This window comes from Callithrix jacchus, chromosome 7 (assembly GCF_049354715.1).
Source record: "Callithrix jacchus isolate 240 chromosome 7, calJac240_pri, whole genome shotgun sequence".
Lineage (NCBI taxonomy): Eukaryota > Metazoa > Chordata > Mammalia > Primates > Cebidae > Callithrix > Callithrix jacchus.
In genome coordinates this window covers 61,091,196-61,111,252 of record NC_133508.1, presented here as the reverse complement: position 1 = coordinate 61,111,252, position 20,057 = coordinate 61,091,196, and the positions used below count along the sequence as shown (strand labels likewise).

At 38.1% G+C, this 20,057-nt stretch overlaps 1 protein-coding gene across 8 annotated transcripts in view; it reads left to right on the top strand.

Annotated features, from left to right (window-relative positions):
* Window positions 1-20,057, top strand: part of STPG1 (sperm tail PG-rich repeat containing 1) — a 57,537-nt gene that overhangs the window by 4,900 nt on the left and 32,580 nt on the right. For all 8 annotated transcript variants that reach the window (XR_004745809.3, XR_013519863.1, XM_054258926.2 and 5 more), the window contains 2 exons: window positions 7,480-7,625; window positions 17,675-17,793. Coding sequence is in view for 6 of the 8 variants with exons in the window: in XM_054258926.2 (XP_054114901.1) it covers window positions 7,480-7,625; window positions 17,675-17,793 (265 nt within the window). In the remaining 2 variants the exon portion in view is untranslated. The remainder of the gene's footprint in view (window positions 1-7,479; window positions 7,626-17,674; window positions 17,794-20,057) is intronic.

Genomic DNA, 20,057 nt, shown 5'->3' with positions numbered 1-20,057 from the left:
GAGAAGAAACTAAGACCGGTGAAATACCCACCAAAAGGCTGAAGGCTGAACGATTTCTGGGGCTTAAAGAGAACTAGGAATGTTTCATGTTAACGTAAACCAGAATGGAGAGACGTGGTATTAAATAAGAATTGGGTAGAGTTTACAGAAATGTCATGGCTCAGTAGTCGGGATAAATTATTCCCAGAGTAAAAGCTGCTCTGGACTTGCCATAACAAAGTTTGAAAGCTTGAAAGGGTCAGATGGATCTACAAGTGACTGAAAAGTGTGCCAGAAAAAAACCAGTGCAACATTCTTTACAGGAATATATCAAAATCCAGCACTCAGCAGCGTAAAATTCAAAATGTTCAATATCTAATACAAAATTACCAGATATGAAAAGATACAGGAAAATATGACCCATATCTGAGAGGAAAATCAATCAATAGGAACAGACTTAAAAATGACAGGTTACCTTGAGAGGCCAAGGTGGGTGGATCATGAGGTCAGGAGTTTGAAACCAGCCTGACCAACATGGTGAAACCCCATCTCTACTAAAAATACAAAAGTTAGCTGGATGTGGTTGTGCACACCTGTAATCCCAGCTACTCAGGAGGCTGAGGCAGGAAAATCGCTTGAACCCAGGAGGCAGAGGTTGCAGTGAGCCAAAATTGCACCACTGCACTCCAGCCTGGGTGACAGAGTGAGACTGAGACTCTCTCAAAAAAAAAAAAAAAAAAAAGACAGGTTATAGAATTAGTACAAAGAGACTGTAAAGCAACTATTATTAATTTTACAAATATACTCAAGAATGTAAAGGAAACTGAACATGAGGAGGCTAGAAATGGAAGACATAGAAAAAGGGCCCAAATGTAACCTCTAGAAAGAAAAAAATAGAATATTTGAAATAAGAATACAATAGATGGGATTTGCAACTGATTAGACACTTCAGCAGATCAGTGAACTTGAAGACAGGACAATATAGACTAACCAAATGAAGGACAGGGAGAAAAGAGGCTTAAAAATAATGAACAGAATCTCAATAACCTTCCAGAAAATATGATGATCTCATGTAACTGCAGACCCAGGAGAGAAGTGGGCAGAAGTAGAAAAAAATATTTGAAAAAATAATGGCAGAATATTTTCCATATTTGATGAAAACTATAGTCTATAGCTTAAAGAAGTTTGTTAAAACCCAAACATTAAAGACATACAGAAAATTATGCCAAGTCACCATGAAAATCAAATTGCTGAGAGGCACATAGAGTAGTCAAAGTCATAGAAATAAAAAGTACAATGGTGGTTGCCAGGGGCTGCAGGGAAAAAGGAATAGGGAAATACTGAGGAAACACCATATTGTTCGAAATACTGGGGAAGTGACATATTGGTTAGTGGGTATAGAGTTTCAGTTTTTCAAAATGAAACGATTTATGGAAACAGATAATGGTGAGGGTTGAATTTGAACTCCACTCAGCTGTATGCTTAGAAATGATTGAGATGGCAAATTTTTGTTATATTTAATTTACCATAATAAAAAACTGGGAAAAATCAAATTGCTTAATTAAAGTAATAAAAAAAACTTTCAAATTGATGGATTAAAAAAGGAATCATTGCTTACAGAATTTATCACTGTTACAGTGATAAACAGAAAAGCTTAAAAGTTGATGGATAAAAAAAGAATTATTACTTACAGAGGAATCAAAATAAGAATTATAGGCCGGGCGCGGTGGCTCAAGCCTGTAATCCCAGCACTTTGGGAGGCCGAGGCGGGTGGATCACGAGGTCAACAGATCGAGACCATCTTGGTCAACATGGTGAAACCCCGTCTCTACTAAAATTACAAAAAATTAGCTGGGCACGGTGGTGCGTGCCTGTAATCCCAGCTGCTCGGGAGGCTGAGGCAGGAGAATTGCCTGAACCCAGGAGGCGGAGGTTGCGGTGAGCCGAGATCGCGCCATTGCACTCCAGCCTGGGTAACAAGAGTGAAACTCCGTCTCAAAAAAAAAAAAAAAAAAGAATTATAGTGGACTTCTCATCAGAAACTATACAAATCAGAAGACAATGGAATAATATAAAAGTTCTTAGGAGAGGTAAGAAGAGAAAAAACACCTACAAACCCATAATTCTATATCCAAAATAAAAGAAAAATAAAGACCATTTCAGACAGACAAAAACCTAGAGGATGCATTGTCAGAAGACCTGCACTACATGAAAAGTTAAAAGAATTTCTGTAGACAGGACTGTGACACTAGACAGAATCTTGAATTTACACAAAGAATTGAAAAGCACTGAAAATGATAAATATAAAATACAGTTTTTCTTATTTTAATCTCTTTAAAACATAATTGAGTGTTTAAAAATAACAATGAGATTCATAATATATGCAGAAGTAAAATTATACAAAAGTGACAAAAATGATGGTGGAAAATGAAAGTGTATTGTAAATTTCCTACATTATATATGAAGTAGCATACTTTTTGACTGTGATAAATTAAAGATGTATACTGTAAACCATAAATCAATCACTATACATAAGTATAGCTATTAAGTCAGAAATGAAGATAAAATGGGACCATAAGAAATAAGCGTTTAATCTCAAAGAATCCAAGAAAAAAGAAACAAGGGCCAATATTGTAGGAAATTGATAGATTAAAGCACAACCATATCTAGTGCTACATTAAATGTAAAAATTCTAAACATTCCAATCAAAAGGCAGACTTTGATTAGACAAAAGAACCAAGACCTAATATATGTTGTCTTTAACAAACCATCTTTAAATATAAAGACACATTCTAACTTGGTGGCCCATGAAAAAAAAATATACATATATACATACACACACACACACACACACACACACACACACACATATATATATATACATTCCTGCCAGCCGAAGTGTGAAGAAAACTCAATAATTAAAATATAAAGATACAAATAGGTTAAAAGTAAAAGGATAGAAAAAATATAGTGTGCTAATAGTAATCAAAAGAAAGTTGGAATGACTGTCTTAATATAAAAAAAATAGATTTTAGAACAAGGAATATTACCAGGGATAAATTGGGACATTTTATAATGACAAAGGGATCAATTTACCAAAAAGACAAAAATTATAAATGTTCATGCGCCTAATTATAGTGCTTCAAAATACACAATAAAAACTGATAAAGCTTTAAAGAGAAATAAACAAATTCACAATAATGTAATGTGGGAATTTCAACACTTCTCTCTGATTATTGATAGAATGAATAAACTGTAAATCAGTAAGGATGTAAAAGACTTGAATAAACTATCGACCAATTTTACCTAATTGACATTTATTTTAAAAAACCCTATTCAACAACAAAAGGAAAAATTCAAATCACCACAAAAAGATAACTAGAAAATCCCCCTACTTGGAAATTAAACATCAGACTTCCAAATAAACCATGTGTAAAAACAAATTACAATGAAAAATAAAAGATATTTTAAACTGAAAGAAAAATGAAAACACAGCATGTTAAAATATATGCGATGCCACTAAAGTAGTGCTTACAGGAACAGTTAAGATATTAAACACATGTATTAAGAAAGACGGGGCGGGTGAGGTGGCTCACGCCTGTAATCCCAGCACTTTGGGAGGCCAAGGTGGGCAGATCACTTGAGGTCAGGAGTTCGAGACCAGCCTGACCAACATGGTGAAATCCCATCTCTACTAAAAATACAAAATTAGCCAGACATAGTGATGGGCACCTGTAATCCCAGCTACTTGGGAGGTTGGGGCAGGAGAATCCCTTGAACCTGGGAGTTGGAGGTTGCAGTGAGCTGAGATTGTGCCATTGCACTCCGGCCTGGGCAACAAGAGCGAAACTCTGTCTTAAAAAAAAAAAAAAAGAAGAAGGGTCTAAATTCAATTGTTGAAGCTTCCACCTAAAAAGCTAGAAAGGGAAGAACAAATGAAACCATTTGTTGTTGTTGAATAGGGTTTTTAATAAATGTCAATTAGGTTGACCCCTTTATCATTACAAAAGATTACCAAATTTTGAAATTACCAAAGCTCAGCTAAGAAGAAATAGATAACCTGAAGAGCCCTGTATCTATTAAGTTAATGGACTTGTCATTAGAAATCTTCCCACAAAGAAAACTGCAGGCCCAGACAGCTTTACTGATAAATTTAAGGAAGAGCTAATACCAATTTTACACAAACTGTACCAGCAATTAGAGAAAAAAGAACACCTTCCAACTCATTTCGTGAAGTGAGCATTACCCTGGTGTCCAAATCAAAGGCATTTTTAGAAAGAAAAGGAAAGCCACAGATTAGTAGCCCCCATGAACACCGATGCAAAAATCCTTAACAGAATTTTAGCAAATTGAATCCTTCAGTATATAAAAGTGATACTATCTTTTGACCAAGCAGCATTTATTCCAGGAACACTAGGTTGTTTTAACATTTGAAAAGCAATCAATGCAATTTAATTAATATATTCACAAAGAACAATCATATGATCATCTCCATAGATGCAGAAAAAGCATTTGATAAAAGTGATCGCCTATTCCCGTTAAAAACTGTTAGAACTAAGATTAGAAGTGATAACGAACTTTTATAAAAAACCTACAACTAACATCGTACTTAATGTCGAAAGACTGAATGCTTTCCCACTCAAGCCAGAAACAAGACAGAGATGTCCACTATTGTCACTCTATTCAACATTGTACTGGATGCCCTAGTTTTTGCAGTATTACAATAAAAAGAAATAACAGGCATACAAATTGCAAAGGAAGAAATAAAACTTTTTAAATTTATATATGACATGATTATATATACAGAAATTCCTAATCAACAAAAAAGCTACTTGAACTAAAAAAAAGTTCAGCAAAGTTGCCAGATGCCATATCAATATATACAAATTACTTATATTTTTGTATATCAGCAATAAACAATTAGAAATTTAAAAAATTTTTAAGATCATTTTAATGACATAATCAGTTTAAGAAAATATGTGCAATATTTGTACACTGATAACAGTAAAATATTGCTGAGAGATCAAAGAGTATCTAAGTAAATGGAGAGTATACCATATTAATGGATCATAATACTCAACAAAGTTAAGATGTAAATTCTCCCTAAATTGTTCTATAGATCCAATGTAATCTCAACCAAAATCCAGGGAGTTTTTGTTTTAGTAGAAATTGACCTGTAAGTTATATGGTAATTCAAAAGGGCTAATACAAGAGCTAAAACAGTCAAAATAATTTTGCAAAATAAGACAAAGTTGGAACTACCTGATTTTAAAACTTATTCTAAAGCAAGACAGTGTGCTGTTGGTATAAAGATATACATAGAACTAAAAAGAACAGAATAGAGAATCTAGAAATGGCACTATATATATGTAAATAAACACGCACACTCAGAGATTTGTGATGAGTGTGCCAAGATAATTAAATGAAAAAAGGATGGCCGGGTGCGGTGGCTCACGCCTGTAATCCCAGCACTTTGGGAGGCCGAGGTGGGTGGATCACGAAGTCAAGAGATCGAGACCATCCTGGTCAACAAGGTGAAACCCCATCTCTACTAAAAATACAAAAATTGGCTGGGCATGGTGGTGCGCGCCTGTAGTCCCAGCTACTAGGGAGGCTGAGGCAGGAGAATTGCTGGAACCCAGAAGGTGGAGGCTGCGGTGAGCTGAGATCGTGCCATTGCCCTCCAGTCCGGGTAACAACAGCGAAACTCCATCTCAAAAAAAAAAAAAAAAACGAAAAACAAAAAGAAAAAAGGATATTCTTTTCAGCAGATGGTGCTGGATTAATTGAATCTCCAAATGCAATAAAATGATCCTGACCCTTACCATAATACCATATGCAAAATTTAATTCAGAATGGATCCTAGGCCTAAATGTAAGAGCTAAAACTATAAAACTTCTAAAAGAAAATGTAGGAGAAAATATTTGTGACCTTTAGTTAGGCAAAAATCACTTAGATCTGACAAAAGAAATCTTAAAACCTTAAAAGAAAATATTTGACAAATTTGATCAAAATTTAACTTTTGCTTTCAAAAGATAATGTTAAGAAAATAAAAAGGCAAACCTCAGCCTGGGAGCAAATATTTTCAAAAAATATATGATAAAAGGCTTGTATCCAGAATATATTAACTTTTGCAACTCAACAATAACCCAGTTAAACCCAACTATTTTTAGTTTGGTTTTTTTTTGAGACGGGACCTTGCTCTGTTGCCCAGGCTGGAGTGCAATGGTGCTATCATGGGTCACGGCAGCTTTGATTGCCTGGGCTTAAGTGATTCTCCCATCTCTGCTTCCAGAGTAGCTGGGACTACAGGTATGCACCACCATGGCTGGCTAATTTTTTATTTTTTATAGAGATGGGGGTCTCACTATGTTGCTTAGGCTAGTCTCGAACTCCTGGCTTCAAGCAATCCTCCTGCTTCAGCCTCCCAAAGTGTTGAGATTACATGGGTGAACCACCATGCCCAGCCCCAATTTTTTTTTTAAGGCAGAACATTTGAACACGCTTCACTAAAGAAGGTAAATAAGCACATGAAAATATCCAAATTAAAATGACAATGAGATGCCATTATAAAATCACTAGAATGTCTAAAATTAACAAGATTGAGCAAACATGTTGGTGAGGATATGGAACAATCGGAACAAAATACCGATTATATGCAACAATATGGAAGAATTTCAAAAGCATTACGCAAAGTGAAAAAAAGACACAAAAGAGTGTCCCTGTATGATCGCACTTATGTGACATTCCAGAAAGACCACAGTTGTGACAGCAGAGCAGTGGTTGAGAGTACTGACTGCAAAGGGACACAGGGAGCTTCTCAGCATGATAGATCAATTAATATCTTAATTGTGGTGGTATTTAACTCAACTGTAAACATTTTCCAAAACTTGGAATTGTACAACTAACACTGATGAATTTTATTTGTATATAAATTACATTTCAGTAAAACTAACCTTATAAAATAAAAATAGGCCGGGCATGGTGGCTCACGCCTGTAATCCCAGCACTTTAGGAGGCTGAGGCAGGCAGATCACCTCCGGTCAGGAGTTCGAGACTAGCCTGGCCAACATGGTGTAACCCCGTCTCTACTAAAAACACAAAAATTAGCTGGGTGTGGTGGTGGGCACTTGTAATCTCAACTACTCAGGAGGCTGAGGCAGGAGAATCACTTGAACCAGGGAGGCGGAGGTTGCAGTGAGCCGAGATCATGCCATTGCTCTCCAGCCTGAGTGACGAGTGAAACTCTGTCTCAAACAATAAAAAAATAAAAATAAAATCCAAGGCTTTAATAGTTCTGTAAGCAACATCAATGACTTCTCCTGGTGTTCCTACTGTAGGCAGCACAGTGTGCTTGGGACTTTGGGTCACTGGACTTGGTGGATCTCAGCCAGCACCCGCACCATTTCTGTCTACCCTATAGATAGAACAGAACCCATTCATAATAATTAACTAACCAATGTGAAATGATTTCTACAAATGCTGTATTTGCTGTTTCAGATGCTTAGGAGAACACGCAGTAGAGGTTTTCATCAAACAAATGGAACATGTCACAGAATCACAGAATTTTGCTAATGTGGACAACTCCGCACAGAAAAATGAACACGCTGGCGAACATCCCAGACGTGCCAGTAAAGTACAGAAAGGTCTGGTGAACTCTTAAGTAACATGTGTCTTTGCAGGGAGGAGATAGCTCCTGATATATGTTTATTTTAGTTCATCAGAGCAAATTTGGGGGGAATATTCACATCCTTAAAGGCATACCAGATAGATGGCTTTAGGCCCTACTGTTTCAAGCGTGATGATTGGGAAGAAACTGTGAGAAGAAAGGATGAGGGAAAAAGAGGAAGTCTCTTTAAAACAAACTAACAAAACCCAGACTTGTTATTTTCATGTATCTGATAAGAATCTCTGTTCTCAAATTTAGATATGTAAGAGATCTTTTTTTTTATTTCTTAAAACTCAGCTTGAGTTATGACAGCACGCCCCCATTCTGCTGGGTTGAAAGGATAACTCCAGCCATTATCAGCATAAATCCTATCTCCCTCACAGTTGTTTCAGGGTTGGAACTTTTCCAGTAGTTAGTGTGATCCCAGGAGGCTGGGTTGGGAGGGGAGGAATATTCAGGTCATTGATCAACCATCCATCCACATTGACGAGATGTCCAGTGTCTCAGCTCACGTGCTTCCTTTGGTTTTGCTAGTGTTCTGGCAAACTAGTATTCTGGTTTGTTGGTGTATTCTGGGCCATACCTGTGGTTGAAGAATGTTGCTGAGACTGGAAACCTCATTTTGAGATCCCTCCTAGGCTCCAGCGATTTTTCTTTTGAGGCTATGACTGCCTCCCTGGTGGGCTTCCAGAGTCACTGCCGTTCTCAAATCCAGAGAGATCTCTCTTCCTCCCATCCTCTGATTTTGCACTCTCTTTTTAACATTTCTTTAAATTGAAGCATAAATATATATAAAGGAAAAGTACACAAATCATAATTGTATAGCTTAATGAATATTCACAAAGAAAACACCACCTATGGAATGACTTCTCAGACCAAGACGTAGAATGTCAGCAGCATCTCAAAAGCCCTTGTCCCTTCTCAGATACTATCTCCCTTCTCTGCAAAAGTAAACACTACAGTTATCCTGACTTCTCATATCAATAGTAACTTTAGTTTGTTTTGAACATTATATAAATGTGAATCATACAATATGAACTTTTCCTCACAGGCTTTTTTTGCACTTATGTTTCAGAGATTTAACTTCATGTTGTTTCATGTATCAGTAATTTGTTCATTTTATTGCTCTTGTTTGAATATACCACAATTCATTTATCTATTCTACTACTGAAGGACATTTAGGTTGTTTCCAGTTTGAGGCTATTATGAATACAAACTTCTGTAACTATTCTTGTACCTGTCTTGTGGGACACATATCTATGTTATTTCTTGGGTCTATACCTGAGGAGCGGAAGTGCTGAGTCATAGGGTATGTTTAGGGTAAGCTTAGCTGATACTGCCAAACAGTTTTCCAAAGTAGCTGTGCCCATTTTACTGCCTTACAAGCAATGTATGTGAATTCCAGCTGCTCCGAATCCTCACCAACATTTTTAGCTCAAAATAGTTTTAATTCGCATTGCCCTTAGATTAATGAGATTGAACACTCTCATGTTCTCTGGCCTTTTGGATATTCCCTTTGGAGAAGTGTTCAAACATTTTTGCCCATTTTTTTCTGCTGGGCTCTCCCTCCCTCCCTCCCTCCCTCCCTCCTTCCCTCCCTTCCTTCCATCCATCCATCCATCCATCCATCCATCCATCCATCCAGGAGTTCTTTAAACTATTCTGTCCTTTTCCTATTTATAAGAATTCTTTAACCATTCTAGAAACAAGTCATTTACTAGTTATAGGTAAATGTCTTCCCCTAACCTGGGACTTTCCTTTACACTCTCTTAACAATGTGCTCAGAAATGGAGACTCTTAATTTTAATGTAGCCCAGTTTATCAATCTCTTTATGTTTAGCGTATATGTCTATTCTATTCATACTTAAGAAATCTTTGCCCATCCCAAGATAGTTTCTTCTAGAGCCTCTATTATTTACCTTTTACATCTAGATCTACAATTCACTTGAAATTGTTTTTGTATAAGGAAGATGCCCAAGTCTGTTGTTTTCCATGTTGACCCAGCACAATTTACTGAAAGGCCACTCATTCTGTACTACATTGTATTGCTGTTGCTATCTTTGTCATAAATCAAGTGTCCGATCATACGCAGCTCTGCTTCAGGATTATTTATCCTGTTCAAATATCATACTGTCCTAATTACATAATTTTATAACAACTCCTTAGTAGCATAAGCCCTTCAACTTTGTACTTCTTTGTTTATGCTGGCTATTCTTAACCCTAGTACATTTTCGTATAAATTTATTTTACTATTTTTTTATTTTTTATTTTTATGGATGCGTAATAGTTGTACATATTTATGGGGCACATGTGATATTCTGATACAAACATACAATGTGTAATGATAAAATCTGGGTAGCTATAAAAATTTTACAATTTTTTTTTTTTTTTTAATAGAGATGGGGTTTCACTGTGTTGGCCAGGCTGGTCTTGAACTCCTGACCTCATGATCCACCTGCCTTGGCCTCCCAAAGTGCTGGGATTACAAGCGTGAGCCACCACGCCCAACTAGCTTATTAATATCTTAAAAATAACCTCTACTCTCATTATAATTTGGATTGTATTGATTCTAGAAATCAATTTAAAGGTAATTTACATCTTCACAATAGATATTAACTTCTCTAATCCATGTGTAGGTCCTTTCTTTTATTTATCTTAAATTGTTCTCAATTTTTTACAGTTTTCTATGTAGAAGTCTTGCATATCTTCATTATATCTATTCTAGGCATCTGAGTTTATGCTGTTATAAATGGTAATTTTGAATTTCATTTTAAATTGTTTGTTGCTGGTATACAAAACATTAATTGATTTTTGTATATTGACCTCAATTCTGGTGACCTCACCAAATTCAACTATTACCTCTTATCGGGTATCCATAGATTCTTTTGTAATTTCTCCATGTACAATCTTGTCTGTGAAAATGAAAACTTGATTTCTTCCTTTCTCACCCGTATATTTTATGTATTTTTAATCTATTTTATGGAGGCATTGTACTGGCTAGAGACTTTCAGTACAGTGTTGAATAGCAGTTGTACTGGTTTCACTCCCTATCTCAGGGAGAGCTTTCAATATTTCATTATTCAGTGTCATGTTTGCTATGTGCTTTTGTTATAGACACCTTTTATCAGACTAACAAAGTTTGCTCCTATTTCTAGTTTGCTAGGGTTTTTCTTTTAATCATCAAATGATATTAGATTTTATGAAAAGCTTTTTCTGATTCTACTAAACAGATGCATCACCAAAAAAAAAAAAAAGATATAATGAGGGAAAACAGCATATGAAGGAATGCTCAACATCGTTAATCATTAGGGAAATGCAAATTAAAACCACAATGAGATACCATTACAGACCTAATGGGATGCCTGAGATTAGAAAGACTTCCCATTGCTGATGAGACTGTGAAGTAATAGAAACTTTCATATACTAATGGTGGGGATGTACAAAAGTATGACTATGAAAAATAGTTTGGTAGTTTTTAAAAAAGTTAAACATGTGATCTAGTCATTCCACTCCTAAGCATTTACCCCCCGAAATGAAAACTTATATCCATTTGAAGACTTGTAGATAAAATGCTTATGGCAGTTTTATTTGTAATGCCCCCAAACTGGCAACAACTCAAATTTACATCACCAGTGAATAAACATCGTGTTTTTATACAATGGAATACTACTCAGCAATGAAAAGCAATGGAGTATTGATATATCAGCAACCGAGATGAATCTCATAGTAATTATGCTGAGTGAAAGAAGCCAGGCAAAAAGAATACCTATTACAGGTATATTATTTTTTTAATCTATTGAGATATTCATATGGTTTTTCTTCTTTAGTTTGTTAATATGATGAATTATATTGATTTTCAAATGTTAAATTATCTTTGCATTACTGGGATTGGTCGTGATGTATTATCTTTTTACATATTATCTCATTTGATTTGCTAAAATTATTTTAAGAATTTATGTATTTATGTTATGAGGGCTGTTGATCTGTAGTGACCTTTTTCCCTCTTGTAATGATGCCATATAGTTTTGGTATCAGGTAGTGCTTACCTCATTGAATGAGTCTGGAAAGGTCTTTTCCTCTTCAGTTTTCTGTGACAGCTTGTATGGAACTGATAGGTGGAGTGTTCCGTAAATGCCAATTAGGTCAGGTTAGGTAATAGTTTTGTTTAAGTTTCATATATCTTTACTTATCTACTTAAATTATTGAGAGAGAGGTTTTGAAATCTCTGACTATAATTGTGAAATTTTCTGTTTTTTATTGCAGTCTTATCAGTTTCTGCTTCTTATATTTTGAATCTCTTCTTATTGAGTACATCAGCATGTTATGTTCTTTTAGGGAGCTGACTCCTCTTAATGACCCATTATGAAATAATCCTTTTTATTGCAGGTTATATTTTTTGCTCTGAAATCTATTTTATCTGATAATATGTAACTTTCTTTTGATTAGTGTTAGCATAGTAAATCTTTTTCCATTTTTTTACTTTTAACTTATTTCTGGGTTTATATTTTAAGTATATTTCTTGTAGGTAGCTTATGGTTTGGTCTTTCTTTCTCATCCAATCTGATAATCTCTGTTTTTTAATTGGGATGTTTAGACTATTTACATTTAATGTGATTATGGGTGTATACGTTTAAGTCTATCATCTTTCGACTTGCTTTCTATTTGTCCCATCTGTTATTTACCTTTTTTCTGTCTCTTGTATTGAGCATTTTTAGTTCAATTTTATCTCCTTTGTTAGCCTATTAGGAACAACTCTTTGTAGTATTTTCCTAGTGGTTACTTTAAAGCAAGGGTTTGCAAACTTTGCCCCTTGGGCCAAATCTGACCCACTGCCTATTTTTATTAATAAAGTTTTATTAGAACACAGCCACCCCTGTTTATGTATTGTCTATGGATGCTTTTATTCCATAATGGCAACATTGAATAGTTGCCATAGAGGCTAAATAGACTGCAAAGACTAATATATTTACTATCTGGCTGGGCATGGTGGCTCACACTTTTAATCCCAGGACTTAGGAGACTGATGCAAGAGGATTGCTTAAGCCCAGGAGGTCAAGGCTGGAATGAGCTATGACTGCACTGCTGCACTCCAGCCTAGGCAACAAAGCAAGACCCTGTCTCAAAATAGAGAGAGATTAGATAGATAGATAGATAGAGACAGATAAGTACTATCTGGCCCTTAGAAAAAGTTTGTTGATCCCTACATACTTTAGAGTTTATAGTATATAACTTATCATAGTCTACCATCAAATGATACTATAACACTTCACATATAGTAGAAGAACCTTAAAACAGTATATTTTTCTTTTTCCCTTCCTGGCCTTTGTGTTACTGTTGTTAAACATTTTACTTGTACATATGGTATAAACCCCACAAAACAGTTGTTATTTTTGCTTTACATAATATTTTTTTTTTTTTTTGAGATGGAGTCTTCCTCTGTCTCCCAGGCTATAGTGCAGTGGTGTGATCTTGGCTCACTACAACCACTGCCCCCCACCCCGCCCCCGGTTCAAGTGATTCTCCTGCATCAGCCTCCTGAGTAGCTGGAATTATTATAGGTGCCTGCTACCATGCCTGACTACTCTTTGTGTTTTTAGTAGAGACAGGGTTTCACCATGTTGGCCAGGCTGGTCTGAATTCCTGACCTCAGGTGAGAAGGCTTCCAAAGTGCTGGTATTACAGGATGCCACATCCAGGCCATAATCATTACTTTTTAAATGTTATATTTAAATTATTCACTTTATGCTCATAATTTTATATTTTCTATTTACCCACATATTTACTATTTTCAGAGCTCTTCTTTCCTTTATGTAGATTCAGATTTCCATTTGCCATCATTTTTCTTCAGCCTGAAGGACTTCCCGTAACATTTCTTATAGCTCCACTTTGCTGATGATTAATTCTTGTGATATTTATATATTTAAAAAATGTTTATTCTGCTTTCGCTTTGGAAGATGTTTTTACTGGGTATAGGATTCTAGGGTGACAGGTTTTTCTTTCCATTTAGTACCTTAGATTTGTTTTCGATACCAATCTGCTGTCATTCTGGTATTGGTTTCTTTGTATGTGACATGTCTTTTTTTTCGCTGCCCAATTTTAACATTTTCTTTTTATCACTTTTTAAGCAATTTGATTATGGTTGGCCTTGGTGTCATTTTCTTCGTGTTCCTTGTGTTTGAGGTTCATTGGCTTTCTTGAATCTGTGAGTCTGTAGTTTTTATCAAATTTAGAAAAATTTCAACCAATTTTTCTTGAACCATTTTTTTTTTTTTCTATTTCTTCTGTCCTCATGTTTCTGTTTTGGAGGGTCTGATTACATATATTAGGCTCCTCAAAGTTTCCACACAGCTCACTAATCCTTTTTCTCTCTGTGTTTTATTTTATATAGTTTTCTTTCTATATCTTCAAGTTGACTAATCTTTTTTTCCTGGAATGTCTAATTTGCTATTCATCTCATCAAGTGGTTTTTTTTTGTTTTTTTGAGACAGAGTCTCACTCTGTCGCCCAAGCTGGAGTGCAATGGTGCAATCTTGGCTCACTGCAACCTCTCCCTCATGGGTTCAAGTGATTCTCCTGCCTCAGCCTCTCGAATAGTTGGGATTACAGGCACTCACCACCATGTTTGGCTAATTTTTATATTTTTGGTAGAGACAGAGTTTCACCACGTTGGTCAGGCTGGTCTTGAACTCCAGACCTCAGGTGATCTGCCCGCCTCAACCTCCCAAAGTGCTGGAATTACAGGTGTGAGCCACTGTGCCTGGCCATCTAGTATATTTTTAATCTCAGACATCTTTGTTCTCATATCTGGAAGTTTGATTTGCATCTTTTTATTATATCTTCCATGTCTACTTAATATGTTCAGTCTTTTCTCTGGCTTCTTGAACATATGAAATACAGTTAGTGTAGCAGTTATAATGTTCTTCTCCACTTATTTTATTATCTGTATCATTTCTGAGTTGGTTTGATTGTTTATTTTCCCCCCATTTTGAGGTATATTTTTTCCTTCTTTCTCCTATTAAATTTATCAATGCCAGATATTTTGAATTTTACTTCTTAGGTGCTGCCTATTTTTGTAGTCCCGTAAATATTCTTGCACTTTGTCTGAGATGCAGTTGAATTATTTGGAAACAGTTTGATCTTTCCAGGTCTGGCTTTTAAGCTTTGTTAGCTGGAACCAGAGCAGCATTGAGTCTAGGGGTAATTTTGCCCTATTTCTGAGGCAAAACCCTGGTGTATACTTTATGTTCCATGAATTATGAGGTTTTCCCGCTGTGACTCATGAAAACAGGAGCTATTCCTGGCCCTGTGGAAGCCTCAGGGATTGCTCACTTGAATTCTGTCAGGCGGCTCTTTCTCCAGCCTTGGGTAGTTTTCTGATGCGCCCATGTTGGGCGATACCCAGGAACTCACTCAGGGGCCCCTGTGCAGAGCTCCATAGCTCTCTCTTCTCTGGTACTCTGCTCTGTGAACTCAGCTGTCTTGGCCTTTCTGGACTCCCAGATCCATTTCCTTGACTCAGGCAGACCATGGGGCCGTATCCGGAGCCCTTCTTCCTGTGCTGTGGCCTGGAGATTTTCTCCTGGCAGAAAGCTGGGGCCATCTTATTGCCAGCCTCATTTATTTTGCTTCTCTCAGAGATCCCTGTCCTTTGTTGCCTGATGTCTGGTGTCTTGATTGCTTCATACATCTTGCCCATTTTTAACTTGTTTTTCCAGCTGGGAGGGCAAATCTGCTCCCTTTTTGGTTAGAAGCAGGAGTTCAGTCATCCAGAGTGGTTTTCAAAAATTCTTTTCTGAATGTTTCATCTGATTGCTGTGACACAGGCCATTCTGTAGTCAGAAGCCTCAGCTCTCCTTCCAGTCTGGCAGAAACCTCTCCTGTCCCCAGGAGAATGTCCTTCCTTTAACCTTTTCTAAAGAACGCCCTTTTCTTTAGTGCCTCCTCTGCACACTCTCTTAGCTGTTCCATAGGCTTAGGCTTTTAGAAACAAAAGCCAGGAAGTCTTGCAGCTGCTTCTGCCTTTTGATTTGTTGTATAGCTCTCTTAAAGCAAACAAACCAAAAACATAGCCATTCATCTTCTTAAATGGGGAGGGGAGGAGGGGGAGGAGAAGAATAAATATACTGGATGTTGATTCCCCAAATCTTTTCTGCTTAAAAGTGCATTCAGCTCCTTTGACTTGCTTCATCCTCCACCCACGCAGATTAGGCTCAAGTGTCCCTCTCCCCACCATGTCAGTCATCCATTTATTGAGCACTTACTAGAGGCCAGCTCAGGAAGAGGAAGCACAGCTCAGAGCTCAAAAGCCTGGGCTCATTAGGCAAATCATGTGCACACCCCACCTGTTCCGCTAAGTGCTGGGTGATTTGGATGAGTAACATAATCCCTCTAAGCCTCAGTTTCCTCATCTGCGAAGCTGGTTCAGGAGAGTACCCCTCCAGGGGTCGCTATTGTCTTCGGGCTTCCCGCTCTGAAAAGGAGCATTGTTTTTTAAAAAAATTCAGAGATAAAGAAATGAACCTTACCAACGGTTTCGGTACAAACCACTCTCTGCCATGGCTGACACATACTTTATTCTTTCCTTCTCTTGACTGTTTTTTCCCCCCATTTCTGTACACATTTTCTCTCTGATGGTTAGGATTCTGATGTTAAAATAATTTGGCTTACTCTTGTGTATGGCCTACAGAGTCAGGATTCAGCCCTCACCCAAAATTTGGTTGAGATGTCAAGACTGACAGTGCCACACACAGGCTCATCCAGAGTGTAGAAAAAGGCTTATCACCTGCATAGCGAGGCCTTCTCACTATAGTGCTGGCCTTCTGAGGACAGCAGCACGGCCTTCCTCACCTGATCCAATAACGGTTTGAGAGAGAAGGGAAAGGAGCCTGGCTTGGGGTTTCGTTATGGTTGGAAAATGGGACTGGACTGAGAGCAGGGGTTTGTGTGGTTTGAACTTCCAGCTGGTGCCACCGGAGGGAGCATTGGGCTTTCTTATCTGCTTGCCCAGTGGTGGGGCAGAAGGGAATGAGGGAATGGTGAAGGTGAAGAGCTATCAGCCATGAAACATCAAAAAACTGGAGTCAGAGTTCATTACACTTACAGGTTAGGGTCTGTAATCAACTTGCTATGGAGATCGATGCTGCCCAGTTCTAGCAGTTGTGGAAGTCTCACCAGACGTGTATTTATACATCACAACCTATACATGCAAACTTATAACTTCACTTTCTATAGTTGACCCCTTTCTGCTTTTTAACCCCATGTCTGCTCAAAGCAGAAACGAAAACTTACGCCTGTCTTGCACAGTGTCCTGAAAAGTGGGAGCTGGCCCTGCGCTGGGATTTCCCTAACCTCTTTGGATTTTAATGGCCTCATGCTGGTGTCTGAATGTAGGCCAAGGAGCAGTGAGGACACTTCCTGTGTCCTCTGCCCACGCCTTGTCCAGGCTGCTCCCAGAACAGTTTTCCCTTCCTGCCTGGCAAGAATGTCTTTTCTACTGTCTCCATGCTTTTCCCTGGGACAGCCTGCTTTCAGGCACTTTATGTGAGCACATCTCACTAGTGTAAGAGCTGGAGAGGGGAAGCTGACAAATTGCCAAGAGGGAAAGAAAACGGGGAATACTTAAAAAAAAAAATTTTTTTTATCATACTTTAATTTCTGGGGTACATGTGCAGAATGCGCAGGTTTGTTACATAGATATACATGTGCCATGGTGGTTTGCTGCATCCATCACCCCGTCACCTACAGTAGATATTTCTCCTAATGCTGTCCCTCCCCTAGCCCCAGCGTGTAATGTGGTTTTGAGGCTGTGGTTGCAGTGAGCTGAGGTCGCGCCGCTGCACTCCAACCCAGGTGACAGAGCAAGACTCTCTTAAAAAAAAATTCGGTTTCATGTCGATTTCCTGTGAGAAGGCAAGTTTTTCTTCTCCATTATTTAAAATAAAACTTGAACATATACCTCTGTGTTTTCCACATTTCTCAATCATTGTTTTTTACTCATTTTGCTTTTATTTCATTTTTATTGTTTAGGTTTTACTGCTGCATATCCAACACAATCCTCCATTTCTTCTAAATCCCAAGCTTGGATAATTCCAGAATCAGAAAAAAAAGGATTCAATAGTCAAGCCAAGAGATTTTCTCATAAGAAGGTAATGACGTTGTCTTAGGGATTCTTTAGTGGGACAGGCACGTCCTACCTGGCTGCCGTGTCTCTCTGTGGACAGTGGAGGGCAGTGTGGTCCCAGGAGCCACCACACTGGTGCCACTGAGGGCCACCGACTAGACTAACTATAAGAAGCCTGAAAAATGGGACATCCAGGGAAAAGCATCTATGTCCGGATTTACGGTGCCAGAAATACTGAGCTGGAGCAAAACTCTTTTAAGAAAAAAAAATATATATATTTAAAAAATCATTATAAAACTAAAAAATTCCCAAGTGTTATCCATTAAGTAAAAGGTTAAAAAAAAAAAACTTCCCTATCCTTATGAGAGGAAATCACATGACTTCAAATAACATGAGAGGAATAGAAGAGTCAAATATTTCTAGAATTACCTTTGAGGACTGGGCGTGATGGCTTATGCTTGTAATCCCAGCACTTTGGGAGGTCGAAGTGGCAGAATTGCTTGAGCCAGGAGTTTGAGACCAGCCCATGTAACATAGTGAAATCCCATCTCTATAAGAAAAAAAAAAAGTATAAAAATTAGCTGGATGTAGTGGTGTGTGCCTGTAGTCCCAGCTACACAAGAGGCTGAGGAGAGAGAATCATCTGAACCTGGGAGGTTGAGGCTGCAATGAGCTGAGATAGAGCAACTGTACTCCAGCCTGGGTGACAGAGTGAGAGAGACCCTGTGTGGAAAAAAAAATTACCTTTGTAACAAGGACTGCCCTCCTTTAAAAAAAAAAAAAAAAACACTTCTGGCCGGGCGCAGTGGCTCACACCTGTAATCCCTGCTACGCAGGAGGCTGAGGCAGGAGAATTGCTTGAATCCAGGAGGCAGAGGTTGCAGTGAGCCAAGATCCCGCCACTGCACCCCAGCCTGGGCAACAGACTGAGACTCCATCTTAAAAAAAAAAAAAAAAAAAAAAAAAAAAGTGTTATCATGTTCCTGTGTTACCCACCCCCAACCCCTTCCTTAAATCTTGCCGCATCGCCTCCTGTCTAACCTGGAAAGTTTTGCGCGGTTCCTGGCCCGTCTTTATTTAATCTTTGAGATTTCTGGGACCTGACTTTCTCCTCTCTCACCAGCAGGGGGCAGAAGCAACTCACAGGCGTCCTTAGAGTCTAAAAGTTTTTCATTCCTTCATTCATTTAAGCAAGACCTTTGGAATAATGTTCTTTTGGAGGAGTCATCATTTCAGATATCTTTTACTGCACTCTAAAGATGGCTTTTATCCTATCACCTTCCCCAGATGGCAGAGAGGGAATGAGGAGATCTAGGCTCTGAACAGAGTCAAGGCATGGATTGAGGGGCCTTGGCCAGCCCCCGTGGCCTCTGCCTGATTCCTCCTTGGTAGATGAGAACGCTGAACTAGAGAATGTTTTAAGTTTCTTCCACTTCTGATATTTTAGTATTCTAAGAAAGCAAATAATAAAGAATAGAGTGTATACACACAAACACACACACACACCACACACAGTTTTAGGTAACTTATAGATTTTCTCCAAAGATGATACATATTCGCTCAGGAGTTTTCTTCTCTCTCTCTGTTTTTTGTTTATTTGTTTATTTTGAGACGAAGTCTCCCTCTTGTTCCCCAGGCTGGTGTGCAGTGACATGATCTTGGCTTACTGCAACCTATGCCTCTCGGGTTCAAGCAATTCTCCTGCCTCGGCCTCCTGAGTAGCCGGGATTACAGGTGCCTGCCACCATGTCTGGCTAAATTTTGTATTTTTAGTGAAGATGGGGTTTTACCACTGTTTGGCTCATTCCCATTTTCTGTTTGATTTCCCATTTGTCAATTTAATGATATTATATTGTTCATCTCTAGATATTGGCAGCCCAGCCTCCGATAAAGATAATAGCAGTCACCGTTTACTTACCCTTACTATGTGTACTTTTATTTCTAATCCTCAGAACAGTGTTGAAAGGAAGGGTTTGTTATTTTAATTTAACACAAGAGGAAATTGAGGCTTAGGGAAGTTAAATGACCCACCCAAGGTCACACAACGCAGGGTTTGGCACATAAAAGGCTCAGAATAAATGCGTGCTGAATCAGTGTTAAAGAATTAGACCTCAGCCCAGGTCTAGTTCACTCCAAAGCCTCTTGCTGTTTCCACATACTGCACCACGCCTGCCTTTGTGGCCTGCAAAGCTGTAAATCTGGCCTGCAAAAGTCAGCAGGTTTCTGAAAAGGCCTCAGCAAAACAGACCAAGCTGAAGACAGGGGAGGATGTCAGCTAATGTGCTGGGC